Source organism: Lepisma saccharinum, chromosome 1, assembly GCF_977018435.1.
Source record: "Lepisma saccharinum chromosome 1, izLepSacc3.1, whole genome shotgun sequence".
Classification (NCBI taxonomy): Eukaryota; Metazoa; Arthropoda; class Insecta; order Zygentoma; family Lepismatidae; genus Lepisma; species Lepisma saccharinum.
In genome coordinates, this window is record NC_139229.1 from 127,004,434 (window position 1) to 127,020,097 (window position 15,664).

The 15,664-nt window shown below is 36.6% G+C and overlaps 1 protein-coding gene across 1 annotated transcript in view; it reads left to right on the top strand.

The window, feature by feature from the left end:
* Nucleotides 1-14,143, top strand: part of GrlHz (Gustatory receptor-like Holozoa) — a 38,561-nt gene extending 24,418 nt beyond the window's left edge. The window contains exons 3-8 of the mRNA XM_083138403.1: nucleotides 367-608; nucleotides 2,410-2,605; nucleotides 3,667-3,836; nucleotides 7,251-7,431; nucleotides 9,091-9,306; nucleotides 12,608-14,143. Coding sequence (XP_082994529.1) covers nucleotides 367-608; nucleotides 2,410-2,605; nucleotides 3,667-3,836; nucleotides 7,251-7,431; nucleotides 9,091-9,306; nucleotides 12,608-12,850 — 1,248 coding nt within the window. The 3' untranslated portion in view covers nucleotides 12,851-14,143. The remainder of the gene's footprint in view (nucleotides 1-366; nucleotides 609-2,409; nucleotides 2,606-3,666; nucleotides 3,837-7,250; nucleotides 7,432-9,090; nucleotides 9,307-12,607) is intronic.
* The last annotated feature ends 1,521 nt before the right edge of the window (nucleotides 14,144-15,664 follow it).

The following is a 15,664-nucleotide window of genomic DNA, read 5'->3' on the forward strand; positions in this document are numbered from 1 at the left end:
TATTTCCCTGAGCAGCTCCATTTGAAAGACTAACAGCTTTTGGTAGGTATATTTTTTTAACGTGAATGCCTATAAATTTGGATCTACTGTTCTTGACTGTTCATAGTGTTTTTTATGTTGTCATATTTTTACATGCATCCAAAATTTAATTTTTACATTTTTTCATCTGTGGGCATGACAGTGTGTTATAAAACCATGTATTATGTTTGTCAAAATCTGCAAATGTTCATCTGTGTTCTTAATGTCAATTTGCTGAAACATATTTCATGCTATAAAAGATACTTCAACGGTTGAAGTTACATCTGTGATAATTTTCTGTACAAAAAATACATTGATTTTCATTTCATTTTATTTATTAACTTTTAGATTGGTGAGATCACAGAGGAGCCAGACCGGGAAAGTGTCAGCACAGCTGCTCTCTTGCATTCTTGTAAAAGAAAGATTTTAGTACCATATCTTCGTCTAATGGCTGTTATGGGGTTAAGGCCGTTGACATTGTATTCTCCAGAACCAGGTTCCTGCCTAGGATTTCTCAACAGTGTATATTTAGTGCTTGTCCTGATTATCATTGTATCTGGTTATTTGTTGCAGTATATGGCATGCTTTCGGTAGGTATATTTTTTTTTTAACATGAATGCCTATAACATATATTTGGATCTTGTATTTCAAAATTTGTTACAATTCTGTGGAAGAAGCAGAAGTATTTATAAATATTTAAAAATTCTATCTAGAGTACCTAGGTTTTCATTTGTTGTTGATATTTTTGTTGATCAGACTTATCTAAACTTTAGGTCCACTCCAGATTAGGTTAGCTATCCATTCCGAGGTGAAAAATTGTCAGTAAAATCAACAAAAGTTATTTTATTTTTTATATATAAAAATGGCATAGGAGACAATAAACACCACAATTGAAGAAAAGTTTGATATTTTGAGGCCATGACCTCATTTTCACAGTAGGTAGAAAGTATGGAGTACAAAATACTGACGCCAGCGTCCGTCAGCACAGTGGTGCCAGAAACAAGTGATAGAGCAGGGGTTGTGCGAAAAGATCTTTTCACCAGTGTTTACTGTGGGATGGATGGTGGTTGGGGGGGATTGGACAAATACTTATTGGGTGGCTAGGTTGAGTCTGGGGTATGGTGGTGTGCATTCCTGAAATGTAGGCCCTTTCCCATCACCTGCGGGTGGAGGTGTCAGTGTGCTGGGGTAATAGGTGTATTATGGCTACATGGAAACAGTTGTTGAAGGTGGTGTGGGTGACGATGGTGAAGTTGGAGTTTTGGGTGGAAGCTCTGGTTATTGATGCGGAGGTTCAGGGGGGTAGAGGTTTCACCCAGGTAGAAGTAACCATAGATTTGACAGATGAGGGTGTATATTAGGTTGGAGGAGTGGCTGGTACCCTTAGGGTGAAGGGTGAATTCACCAGCTGCAGTTGGGGTCTGGAGGGTGGGGGAGGTGATAAGTATGGGGCAGGTCTTGCATCTGGGTTTGTTGCACTTGTGGGCTGGGGGTGGTGGGATAAAAGCGGTGGGTGTATTATGAACCAAGATGTTCTTGAGGTTGGATGGGCATCTGAGAACGACCCTCGGTTTTTCCCGAAAGATGTATCTGGTGACGGGTTCACTGTGGAGGATGGGAAGGAGGGAGTGGATGGTATGTTTAATTTTAAGGAGGTGAGGGTGGTATTGGGTGATCAGAGTGGGAGAGTTGGTTTTGGGTTGCATGGCACGGGTGCGAGACGTGGCTCTGGTTATTTGTTTGTTGGTGAGGGTGGAGGGGTAGCCCTGGTTGATTAGGGCATGGTGCAGGCGTAGGTTGTAGTTTTGGCAGGATGAGGGGGATGAGTTCAGGCGTTGGCCTCTAAGGGCTAAGGAGAATGGTATGGCTTTTTTGGTGTGTTGGGGGTGATCATTAAGTAATGTCTGTATTTTCGGTTTTGATTACTGGAATTTGTGATGCTGGCTTGGTGACCTAGTGTTGTTAAGTAATCAACTTTTGATCCCACCACAAAAGTTCCCAGGTTTGAGTTCAGGTTCTTTGTGGCTGTCCCTTCATCAATTTCATCTAAACTACTCAATCTTATGGTCGTGATTAGCCAAAAGTTGCAGAAATTCAATGCAAAATAACAAAAATACAAACTCGGCAATGTTAATTGTTTTTGTTTTCGTAACTCATTTTGGAGGATACTAGAAAGCTGCTGGAGAAAGTAATGAAAATTTGTTCAAACACAATACACATCAAAAAACAGCACAATAAAAAAGTCACTAAAATTGATCCCATACTTTCCACTGCTTCCCGTAGTCATCATCCCTGACTGCAATTTGTGAATGCAGATAATGTATAATGTTGTGCAGTAATTTATGCATTAATAATGTCTAAAGTTCTGACGAATCTTTATTGTTATTTCAGGAGGGATCGTGGATTTTATTATAGAATGGAGCCACTATTGCTGTTTAAGGATGAAACTGAAAGGCAGCGTGTCTGCTATGGAAATATTGTATTCAGTTATATAATGCCCTCTGTTTTGCATTTCTCTGCCTATGTATATGCATTATTTGTTTTTCGTGTGAAAGAAAGCGAGCAATTGCAGAATTTAATGGAACGTGTAAGTACCAAATGGAATATATATATTTTTGTTGGTTAACATTTTTGTGAGGATTTAGGTGTCTTATGAGGTTTAGAAAATATGCAACATTGATTACCTTATTTGTCAGCATATAATATGCACTTTTTCCTTTAAAAATAGGCCTGAAAAGCAAGGTGGGTCTTATAAGCCGATACTGAGATTACACCATCAGGAGGAAGGAAGAGTTCAAGTTCGTGAATGTGTCAAAGCTTCATGGGATGCTGTGAAAACTAAGACAGTGGTTAAATCATTTACGAAGTGTGGCATTAGTAATGCACTTGATGTTACAGAGGACAATTTTGTATGAGAACTCAGATTCGGACTGAGAAGAGGTTTCAAGTGACCCTTCATTCAGTACTGGAGGTGAATGTCTGGGTTTTTATGAAGAAGATTAAAATTTATACTTTCCTAGTCAGATTAGGTAAGTTATTTGTCAAAAGTAGACCTCCATATTACTTTATATGTGAAATTCTGTAAATTAAAAAATCTATGATAAAGCTTTTTCCTCAAAATGGTGCACAAAAAAGAGAGTGCATCTTATTCACCGGCAAATACGGTAATTCCAGAAATTTTGTGGTTGTCCTCAGACCACTTCTTTCACAAATAATATACTAATTAATGTTGTTATGTTTTTGTTCCCTGAGCATTTCAGCATGTCCTTAATGTAAGGTTTTGTAGGGGCAGAGTTCCACTCGTTCTTTATCTTGGGCATAGCAGGGAATCATAACCATGCCCTGGCTGTCTTTACGCACAGAGTTGCTACTAAGTTGTCATTGATGAGAGATTAAAGCCATGAATAGGAAATAAATATGTTGGACCATGAAAAATGCATGTGGTAGTGGTGTATCCTGGCACAATCCATGACTACCTGAGCAAACTTGAGCATAGCATGAAAGAACAGCTTGATCTATATCCAGTCTTTGGAACATTTGATGTATTGGCACATTTGATTGTGTATAAAAATATTTTGATTTTCACCATACAAATACTTTTCTAACCAGGTTACTAATATAATGATTTAATCCTACTTTTGATTGCAGGTGTTTCTTCAGTCATGCCAACCTTGCAGTGTGTCAGTCAGCCAAAAGTGGCTTGTTCGAACGTTGTGGATTTCAGTTGGAATTGGTCTACTGTGGATGGCCTTGTCACTTGTCTCTGTTAGCATGATGATGGCACAGGGAGCAATTGTGTTCCAGTGGATCGATGGAAGGTAAACTCAATATGATTTAGTGTTGTTGTTTTTTCTATTTATATTTTTGGTACTTAACATTGCTTTTCTACCTCTTCTTAGGTTTTTCACATTTGAGGATGGATGAAAGACCAAACAGTAAAATAACCATGTCCTGATTGAACCTGAGAACCTTCACTGACTACGCTCAGCCATGGATTTGACATAACAGATATTTTGTGCTGTAACAATAAAGCCATAATATGGCAAATCGTTACTGCAGATCTCAAATGGTATGTTTACCTCTGTAACACTCTGAGTTACATTAGAGTAGCATCCAAGTCCATAATTCTAATCTGCATAAATTACTACTTGTCCCGCACTGTGGCTGTGCGGTATAACGTATAAGGCATCATGCTTTGGGCTACAGGATGCACGCAGGTTCAAGTATTCTCGGGGAAGCTAACAACTTTACTCCTATTTCGACGTGTGTAATCACCATTGTGAGGAAATTGGGGAGCTACGAATGAGTAGCGTAACCCGGTCATGAATACCTCCAACAATGACTGGGGGTTCGTCGTGCTGACCACATGCCACCCTGTAACTGGTTGGATGATCTCAGGTGGAAGTGAGGCCGCCAGTCGGTAAGTAGGCCCTGGCCTTCACTGGCTGTTGCGCCATGGGATTTATTATTTATAAATGAATACTTGAACGGGTGTACAACCATTTCTTGCAAGGCACTTGGATGAGCTAAATGATATGATATCCTGCCACACCAGGTTTTTTTTTTCATTTTCATCTGTACAGAGTTTTGCACTTGTTTTTTGTTCATGAAAGTCTAAAAAGTAAAATAATTAATGGAACGGTGCATCTTTGAAACCTTTCCTTAAGACTTGGAAGGACAGAAATCTGAAGGGTAAAAAGTACTTACAAGAAATGCAGTAGGACCTCGATTTTACATTTTTCAACAGACCAAAGTGCAAAAAAACTTAAAATGGAGAAAGTATAAATGTTGAGAAAATTTAACTATTCTGGTGTATGCCTAAATAAGGTAACTAGTGATGAGTGTGGAAGTTTAGTTTTTCATAGGTATCAGCCATACGTCATATATACAAAAATAAATAGACTTGAGGAATGTCTGGCAACAGTGAGACTCTTCCAGTACATCATGAGATTGGGTCATCTGCTGTGAGGCTTACTTCCACTTTCAACCAGTATACTTTGCTCCCCCCCACCTGTTTCTAAGTTCATTTTATTCTTGACAATGCATGTGGTAAGTATTGGTATATAGTAGGGATGGGCCGATATGAAATTTTGGCCGATACCGATAAAGTACCGATATAAAATTTGCCGATACCGATAACCGATATTCTACCGATCCAATATAAAATTAGAAATGGTCCTTGAAGAACCTGAAATGATCATTGATCTCCTTAATAAATGTGTGTTTCAAGGTGACTGCAGTGCAAAATAAGTTGAATATTTACACATTTACCTTTTTAGAAAGAAGGGCATGGAGATTATCCATAAAAATTACAACAAAATGGCAGAATTTTGCACTAAATTATAAGATATTTATCAATATATCGGATCTGTAAAATAATCGGTAATTTTACCGATAAACAAATACACCATTATGCCTATATCGGCCGATACCGATAGAGTACCGATTAATCGGTCCCATCCCTAGTATATAGCAACAACACATAAAGTCAAGTGATGAAACACTACGTGTACAATGGTTAGTTAGTCTGTGACCAGACAGTTTTTTTTGTAGCAATCAATAGTCTGTGTATCTTGTCTTCCTCCAGAACAGCGTATGCGCCGATACGCATAGTATGAAATGATATGTGTGTGCAAATTAAAGGCACTTCTCATAGGAAGGTGAACTGTCATTGTGTCATTTTAACCAAATAGACTAATATAACAACAGGTTATGGGCCCAGTCATGTATATAATGTGTGTGAAGTTCGGATTTAGTTTTGGAAAGCACACGTAAGCCTTGTAGTGGATTACGAATCTACATGAAATGGCAGACACTGTGAAGTTTGGGATTCCAAAGTTAAATAATAGCAACTATCAGACTTGGAAGTACAAGGTAGACTGCTATTAATAAAGGAAGATTTGTGGGATGTCATGACTAGTGAGAAACCAACGGAACCAGTCACAGAATGGATTAAGATAATCAACTCGTGCATGTGCGTCGACTTGAATCAGTTTGAGGTTGCTGGGAAGCTTTCAAGAAATATCATGAAAAATTGTCACTGACCAATAACTGTTTCTACTGAAGAAACTATGTCAAATGCTACTGGATGAAAGAGGTGATATGGAAAAACATATCAACTTGATGCTGAATCTTGTGGATAAACCTACTGGTTTAGGCAAAGTTTTAGCAGAACATTTAGTGGTTGCAATGTTGCTGTGCGGTCTACTGATCACCTACCAAACCTTGGTTACAGCACTAGAAACTCGACCTGAATAAGACTTGACACTTGAACTTGTTAAAGGTAAGCTAATAGACTAAAATAAGTGAAGAAAAGAAGTGCAAGGTACTTGCATTGATAAATCGGAAGTGGCATTAAAAATTATGTCTTCAAAGAACAAAGGTGTGTTACTTTTGTAAATTATGAGGTCATTTTAAACTAAATTGTGATAAGTACAAGGCATATCAAAGAAATGCTCATAAGGTTAACAAAGTGAGAAGTTATGTGAAGCATGATCAAGATAGTGATGAAGAAGAGAAAAATGTTTGTGATTATGTATGTTTTAAAGTAGGGATGGGACCGATTAATCGCTACTCTATCGGTATCGGCCGATATAGACATATTGGTTTATCTGTAAAATTACCGATTATTTTACCGATCCGATATATCAATAAATATCTGATAAATTAGTGCAAAATTTTGCAATTTTCTTGTAATTTTTATGAATAATCTCCATGCTCTACTTTCTAAAAAAGTAAATGTCTAAATATGCAACTTCTTTTGCACTGCAGTCACCTTGAAACAATTTATTAAGGAGGTCAATGAACCTTTCAGGTTCTTCAAGGACCATTTTTAATTTTATATCGGATCTGTTATTGGTGTCAGTAAATTTCATATCTGTACTTTATCGGTATCGGCCCATCCCTATTTTAAAGCAAGTGAAGGAAATCTAAGTTTACAAAATTGGTATGTAGATTCTGCTGCTACGTGTCATATGACAAGTAATAAAGAAATGTTCAGTGTGCTTGATTCAAATTTAAAAGGCACTTCTTGTTGGAAGTTGAACTTTCATTGTGTCATTTATCCAAATTGACTAATATAACAACAGTAAGCTGATGAAAAAAGTTTTATTTGTAAGTGTTCTATGTTTTATCTTACTTCCTAACAGGTAAGTTGAACATGTTCTGCTCACCACATGGTGTTAAAACCTATTTGTGTGTATGAGTATTGTTTAATTTCTTTTTCTTTCTAGCCCAGCAATTCTGAAAATGGCAATGAAGGTGTTGCTTGTCTTTTCAACAATGTGGCATGATATGGTGCAAGCCACAATTATTACTAGCTATTGTCTACAAGGCCAGCTATTAATTTCCCACCTACATTTCTTGAGAGATAAGCTCATGCAGCATTTGATACATCCTCTTGTATGGATGAAGGTAAGTTTCCTTTTGTTTTACAAGAGAAGTTCAGACTCTCTGTCCCCAGTGTTTATTTCTACTATTTTGCAATAGCATCTTTATTTCCAAACTCCTAAGATTGTATTTATTTCTTCATTTATTTAATCAGCTCAACATTCATCTGCGTTAACCTAGAGTGCTAGAGAAGCAGTATTAAATAACTAAATGAAATTACAAATCTTTTAAATTCCATTTCATGCACAAGGGCTACTCAAGACTAGATCTACAATTTCAACTGTAATCCAAGCCACTGCAATTGTAACCAGGAACACTTATATTACATGGTGATGTTTAGGCCTTCACTCTATCAAACTGCTAGTTTATCCCAAGCATATGCTTTCAATCATCTTTACTTGTAATCCAATAGAAAATCACTGTTCTGCAAACTAACTTTTCAAGTGTGCCAGTAACCTACGTATTCAAAGAGTTAAATCAGTCTTTCAGAATATTTCCAGATCAGCAGTTCCTGTCATGGGACATTTTCGGAAAGAAATTCTTCAGAGAGCACTGTCATCATCGTAATGTCAAAGGCACATATGTGCATTTTTATTTGTTTTTACATAACTGTATTTTTTAAAGTTGTTAATGGATAGTTTATCACATCAAAAGCATGGATTATATTTCAAAAACTTATATTTTGATTGAAACTTACTTTTTCCATTGAAGTCATTAAAATTAGAGCTTTATGTGTTGTTTTCGCAAATCATGAATTTTGCATGCATGTGGCTTTGGCATAAGGGTGGTAGTATTTTCACCTAGCATGCAAGGTAGCAATATTGATGATGGAAGATTTTTTTTCACTACATAAACAAAAGAGTAACAAAGGCCGATAGGCTATTCAAAGAGCGCTTGGAACTGCTGTTGCATGTTTCTAGACACACACATTCTGCATTTTTACTTCATCTGTGAGAATGCTCTTATTACTCCATTGCACAAAGGCCAGAAGTGTACAAATCCAGACAGACAAGTTGCTAACTATTTTAGCCTGGAGGTACAAATGCATACAAAATATACATTACCACAATCCCACAAAAGGATTCTATTCATGCAGCCTACAAGACCGGTGATGGCTTCGGGATATATGTAGCAGTAGAAATGGAAAAGCTACCTAAATATCTTCTGGCAGTGTTGTAACCTCTTTGAACAGACAAAAATGTCACAATCTTAAGAAAATGCTAAGTAAAGTTAAATAATTTGCTCCCCTGCCCCCCCTCCTTTTTAGAAGGTGTGGGCCCTTGCACCTCTTTAGATAAAACTGCTACTTTAAATCATATTGTAATGCAATTTTAAAAGTGCTTATTTCATCCACAATTTGCATTGCAATGATTACAGTGCCATTTTTGTTTTCTTTCCAATTTATCACAACATTGGTCTTTTTAATATTTTTTTTCTTATTTGCAAAAATGCAAAACTAATGTATTTTTGTAATTTATCTTGAATGAATTATCAAATAACATAATCCGTGAAATAAACTTCATTTCATTGCTATATTAAAAAAAGATGGTAATGCAATCCCTACATAGATAAGAGAAATGTTACCAGTGTTGAGAAGATTGGAAGGAAGGAAAATATCTATTTAAAATATATTGAAAAACTGTCAGAAAATATATTATTTCTTTCTCTTTTTTTTTCCAAAAGGAAATTGGGGAATTCAGAAAACTATTAAAATATTACAATAAGGATCTTGGTCCTATCGTTTGTATTCTAACCGTTCTAAATATTGTTTGGGCAGCATCAGGGATTGTGTGGCTGATGAAATATGACATAGTGGACCATGAAACAATGCCTATAGAAGGTATCAGTATACTTAATGTGAGTCTATGGGTTCTGCTGGCCATAGTACCTTTTATTCAGGTGAGATATTGTTTCTTTTTCTTGTCTGTAAATGATCTTGGTATTTGAATCATATATTTTATGTTCACATGTGCTGTTATTAAGTGGTGCTTTATCAGTACATACTGTGGAATTTCGTTTGGTAAGGGTTACTGAAAATGTACTTACCAGTATACTGCCACTAGAGTGCTGCATCGAGGGCTTTTTGCATTGATGACACTAGATAGTGTTCAGAATTCACAGCTGTTTTGCTCGAGTGAGTAACGCTCAAACAGGCAAAACGATCGGTATATGCTCAAATCCCAGTAGTACAGACGAAATCAAATGAAATGTACTTCCATTTTCCTACCAACTCAGAAGCGAGTTGGAAACTCTTCATTGCTCCTGTGTAGAAAAGAAAGTGGGGGAGGGCAGTAGCAGACAAGGCCAGCATGCAAACTTGTTTCCAGCAAGCTTTCTGTTGGAGTCTTGGCAGTTTGTGGAAGGATTTTGTGTTCGTTCTCTCTCTCTCTCTTTTATAATAATAATAATAACCTGTGGCGCAGCCTTCAGTCGTTGTAGGTTTCCGTCACCGCGTCACGCTACTCATTTGTAGTTCCCCAATTTCCTCATGCCGGTGGATGGCCACCGGTCCCGGGTTTGAATCCCACCTGGGCATGGATGTTTCTGAGTGTCCATTCATCAATTTCATTACATCATCACTCTTCCCCATCTTTGCAAATTAGCCAAAAGTGGCACAAAAAGCGAAGTGATATAAAAGGAAATCAATCAATCAATTGTTAGGGCAGAACCATATATCACACAATACAGGTGAAATTGTTGTTGGTTGACGTGAATTTTTAATATGCCTAAACTCTTAAAATACTCTATTATCAGGTTTTCTGTTGCAATTATTATTTCAATTTTGAGGGCCTCCATGACTGAGTGCTTTGCATACTGCTCTATGAAACCGGAGACCCTATGTTCTACTGTATTGATTGATTTGCTTTATTTTAATTCGCTTCTGGTGCCACTTTTGAAAAAACGCGACGATGAGGATGGTCGATGAAATGATGAACTTAATGAAGCAACACTCACAATAAACACCGAACGAACACAATGCCAAGGCCGGTCATTAAGCAAGCTGTGCTAACCACTCTACCATGGAGGCCGGAATCCTTTTTAATGTATAGGAAAAATCGTTCTTTGACATCGAACTAAGAACAGTTAATATGCGTCACCTCGGAGTTATTATATTTTAAATTTCGAACAATCAATTGAGATTTATTCTTAACCATTCTTTTGCCTACATCAGAACTTTCACACAATAAGATCAATTACACTACGGACAACAGTGTTAGAGTATATGCTTTAAGGAACGATTAAGCACACAATGATGACGGAAAATAATTTACATGATTATAGTGATGCATTACATCAGTGAAACATTAATTTTCGGTCATGGTGATAAATTGAAAAACGCAGGGACACAATAACCTATTTATTTATTCATTTTGCTTTTCTTCCACTTTTGGGCAATGAAAGGTGTGTTAAGATGAAAGTTGTGAAAGGACAACTACAAACGTAGATAGATAGGACACAGTCCAAACCCCCACAGCCCATTATACTGACCTTATGTCTAGACGCCAGAACCTCGTTAGTGTGCAAAATGCACTCCATGGTCACAATGACGTAAGCATTCGTAGAATTGATTTCTATATTTTGTTTTTATTATTATTTTCGAAAAACGCGAGCCAAACTATTGCGCATTATGTGATATGCTCATTACTTCTCAGGAACAGTTGCGGCCTTCAGCCAGTTTTATCCTTAAACAAAATTACGGGTTAAGATGTTAACAGACACTTCCAAGACAATATCCAAAGAATACTGTCACATATGCGAAATGTAAAACATTTTTATTTTCTCGTTTCTACTACATCCCTGGGGAGTAAAAACGGCTGGAGCGTGATGCTGATCATTGACCTCCAAAATGGCCGAACTCTAGAATATGCGGCGCCCTACTGCCACATCCCCTAAATGTGCCTTCATGGCACGGTTCTATACGGACGACGAACTTTACCTTACCTTTACTACTACAAACTACTCATGCCATGAATTTTTGTATTTTTGAGCCTTCATTATGTCTCCATTGCTAACCTGGTTCATACCCAGTCACAACAGCAATTAGTCAATGCAATAAAATGCGTCAAACTTAAAATAAAACAGGTGTCAGCACGCACGCACACATACGCATACACACACAAACACAAGGGGAGGGAGGGAGAGAGAGAGAGAGAGGCAGGCGGGGAGGATAGGAACACAAAATCCTTCCACAAACTGCCAAGACTCCAACAGAAAGCTTGCTGGAAACAAGTTTCCATGCTGGCCTTGTCTGCTACTGCCCTCCCCCACTTTCTTTTCTACACAGGAGCAATGAAGAGTTTCCAACTCGCTTCTGAGTTGGTAGGAAAATGGAAGTACATTTCATTTGATCCCGCCTGTACACGTATAACCGTAATTTGTTTATGTATTGTGGAGTGAAAGATGCAATAAAATTGAAACTTAAGTCAACATAGCCATCGTCCTCCATGTTAAAATGTAGTATAGTATATCTTACCAATACATAGTGATGTATGAAAATGAATAGATAATTATGAACTGAAACTACAAGAGTGGATTTTTACATATATATTTCTTATTATTGTCACGTTGGAATGATACTTGATTCTATACATTCGAGTGATTATTGTCACATTGGAATTATATTTGATTTTATACTTTCAAGCACATCACGCTCGAACGAGTACGAGCGAGCAAAAGTGCTCCTATGCAGTACTCTAACTGCCACCATCATATTTGAAGCACCGGCATGAAAACAATGCTTGTGTCAAATATGTATGCTATGGGGAAGCTTGTAGTTCACATACTTTCCGAGGGCATAGATATCTTGAAGCTACTATAGCAGTAGGAATGGTAGTAGAAATGTCTATGGGAATACAAAAATACATGCGGTGGAACTGCAAATTTACATTTTCATGCATCATACATTCAGTGTTCACAGTTCCAATACAGCAAAATATTTAAAAATTTTACTGGGTTTTCATTTTCCTGCAATTTACGTTTTCTCACTTGGTCCCCTATAAAACATAAAATCTAGGTTCCACTGTATGTGAATAATTGTGAAATTACATATGTCTGTTCTACTTCTTAAACCAAAATATAATGCTCAGCAGAATCCTGTGAAATTGATATTCATTGAACCACCATGATACTGACTAGGCATTTTCCATAACATGCAAGTGGTTCCAAGTCATGTCTTACCCATTCACTCCTGATATTACAGGCAGCACGGCTTACAACCATATGTGGCAGCATGCGTACCATTGGACATGAAGTTCGTGTTCGGCCATTTGGTTATCAGGATACTCCTGGAGAAGACTTGGACACAATTCTACTGTATGCAGCATCTCTTAGAATGACCGCAAAACTGTTTTTTGTCCCGGTCACGGGCAAATATTTGTGTTTTGCTTTAACAGTGGGTGTCATTGTTCTCCTCACATTAGGGCAGTGCCATCTCCTATACTAAGGTTTTTCTCTCTCTACCTACAATTTTTAAAGGTGCAATTCATAATACTCAATGGTGCTCAATCTTAAATAATGTCTTCATTGTTGAATTAATGTATTGTTATCTTTTTATATTCCAATTTATACACATGTAATGTGTTCTATTGCATTTGTATACTGTGTGCATTTCTGTTCAGAATATCATACAAAAATGATAACATCTATAAACCATTTGTTTTATGTTGTATCTGTCCGATATTTCACATAGTTATTTTCAATGAAAAACATGTTATGAGAAGTGTAAGAGGCTGATATCAAATCAGCATCATAGAAGCAACGAATGACTATCAATATAAATGTTAAGATTTACATTGTCCATAATTTGTATTTTATTAAAGGGCATTTTCACTTTTGTAGTTATTGTATTGTTAATTTTTCTAATATTCTTGGAAACTGTAAAGTTGAAAATATTTTACTGTGATATTTTTTAATACATATTTGTGCAGCTAAGAATAAGATGCTTACTGAATATGGATCTGAAATACAGATTTGTACAAATAATGGAGAATCTCAATTACAGTGACACAGAAAGGTGTCATTCAACAATACATTTCTCTTGCTAAGTTTGTTGCTCAAAAATACTGTGATACTACACCTGGTGTGAAAGGGAAGAAAGAGGTTTTCTGTTCTATGTACATGAGTTAGGCAATGTGACAATGTTTAATGAATCTTTTGTCAATATTTCTTAATGTTATTTTTAACACTTTCTCTTTGAACATTTTGCCCCATTCCCCTATTCAATTTGAGATGAATGCTTTATAAGTATTTTAATTTCTTAAAATGTCAAGTGTGCCAATAGTAGCTGAAGTGCAATATATAAAATGAAAATAATTTTCACATTTATGACAGTGAAAATAAAATGTCATATGAAAACAATCCTGCTGAAGTTATTAAATAAAGCTCATTTCCTAATGAATTCTGGCAATAATTGATTGAGAATCTTGGAATATTGATGTTAAAGATTTTTCCAAAATAGTTTGTTATCCATGGCATAATTATAGCTTTCTAATACTATATATTGATGTACAAGTGTAAAAATCATATTTGATAGAATATGTAATATTCTTTATAAACTTGTATTAAGTTACAATATGTATATCATTTTAAATTCAAATAGGTGCTACATATCATAAGCATCTGTTTTGTTTTTTTGAGTAATAAGTTATATTTATTTCTATGAAATGAAAATACTTTATATTGTTATAGCAGTTGATCTGCTGTTAAATTGTTGTTAATGCACTAGCTGTCTTTATTTTTCATAACATATTCAATAATTTTACTGTTACTTTATTAACATGTTTGTTAACATTATATTCATTTTTAAGAATATTTGGTGTATATTTTAAGGGTATTAAATGAAAACAAATAAGACATACTAAACTATATTTTGCAAACTGTTAAATTGTTTTTTTAATTTAACCTTTTTAAAATTCTTATGAGTTCTCAAATGCACCTGGCAATTTTGAGTCTCAAAGGCCTGCAAGAAAAAATGCATCACATACAAATATTTCCATATTCACATTGTGAAGGGACTTTGAACTAAAGATGGCCTTTTTAATATTCATGGCATGAAATATAATTTAAATTCATGCATAAAATGGTAGTAATTCCTTGTTATATATACCTGTTCCATTTTTTGTCACTTTTCATACCCTCAAGATTCATACTGCCACTGGTAAATTCACCCTCCAACCCAAAGGGACCAGACATATCTCAAATGCCATCTATATCTTCATACACAACATCTGTGATGTATTTCACCTGGGGGAAACCTGCACAGCCCGCAACCTCTAAATCAACAACCACTACTACACCCAAAATCAGGAGGCCTCCCGATGGCACAGTGGTAGTGTTGTCACCTTGTAATCGAGGGGTCTCGGGTTAGATACCTGGTGGAGGTGCATAGTGGTTCGGATCCCACTTCAAACTGTAGGTCCAGTCCTGATTAGCCATACCGTGCATAAAGTGGACTTAAAAATCCAACCAACCAACTTCTGGACTTCACCGTTTTCATTCACACCAACCATCACAATATCCCCTTCAATGACTGTTACCAGGTAATGATCATCCACCAATACCTCAACATGGAAGAGAGCCTACATATCAGCCACAAGTGCAACCACACCACCTGGCCTGAACAAGGCCACCAAGTACCATTCACAAATAACCCCATCTCCAGCCCTCCCTTTTCACAATGAAATCCAAACATCCTGGATATTATGCAAAATGCATTATTTTCCTTGTTTCTACAACAATTTTGTGGAAAAGGGTTGATTTTGTGATTAAATGATCATCTCATGAATATTTTAAAGCAAACCTCTGGTAGATTGCTATAATATAGTTCCAATGGGAAATTTCCATATTCAAATTTATAAATATTATGAACTAATTTGAAATAAATATGGAGAAACTAATACTCACTTTTATCCACGAAGATGTTTTTCTTTTTCGATTAATTTCAGTGGCCACTGCCACCATCCTCGTTGGAACTTGCTGTACTGTTGCTTGGCATGCATCTTTTGTTTGTAGTTCTCTCGCTGCCGCTAGGTGCACTGTTGTTAACTGTGTGTCTGTGTCGTCTGCTATTTCCGGGCAATAACGAGAGGAGATAGCCACCATCACTGAAATAGCCCTGAAACAACTTTCCACTTGGTGCAGTAAAGCGGAAATACAGACCAGACACCCTAACCAACCACAATCAACCCATCCGCAAGCAACCTCCAGCGGCCAATATAAATGGTTTGCCTTCCCCTACCATCCCACCACTTCCAACCGC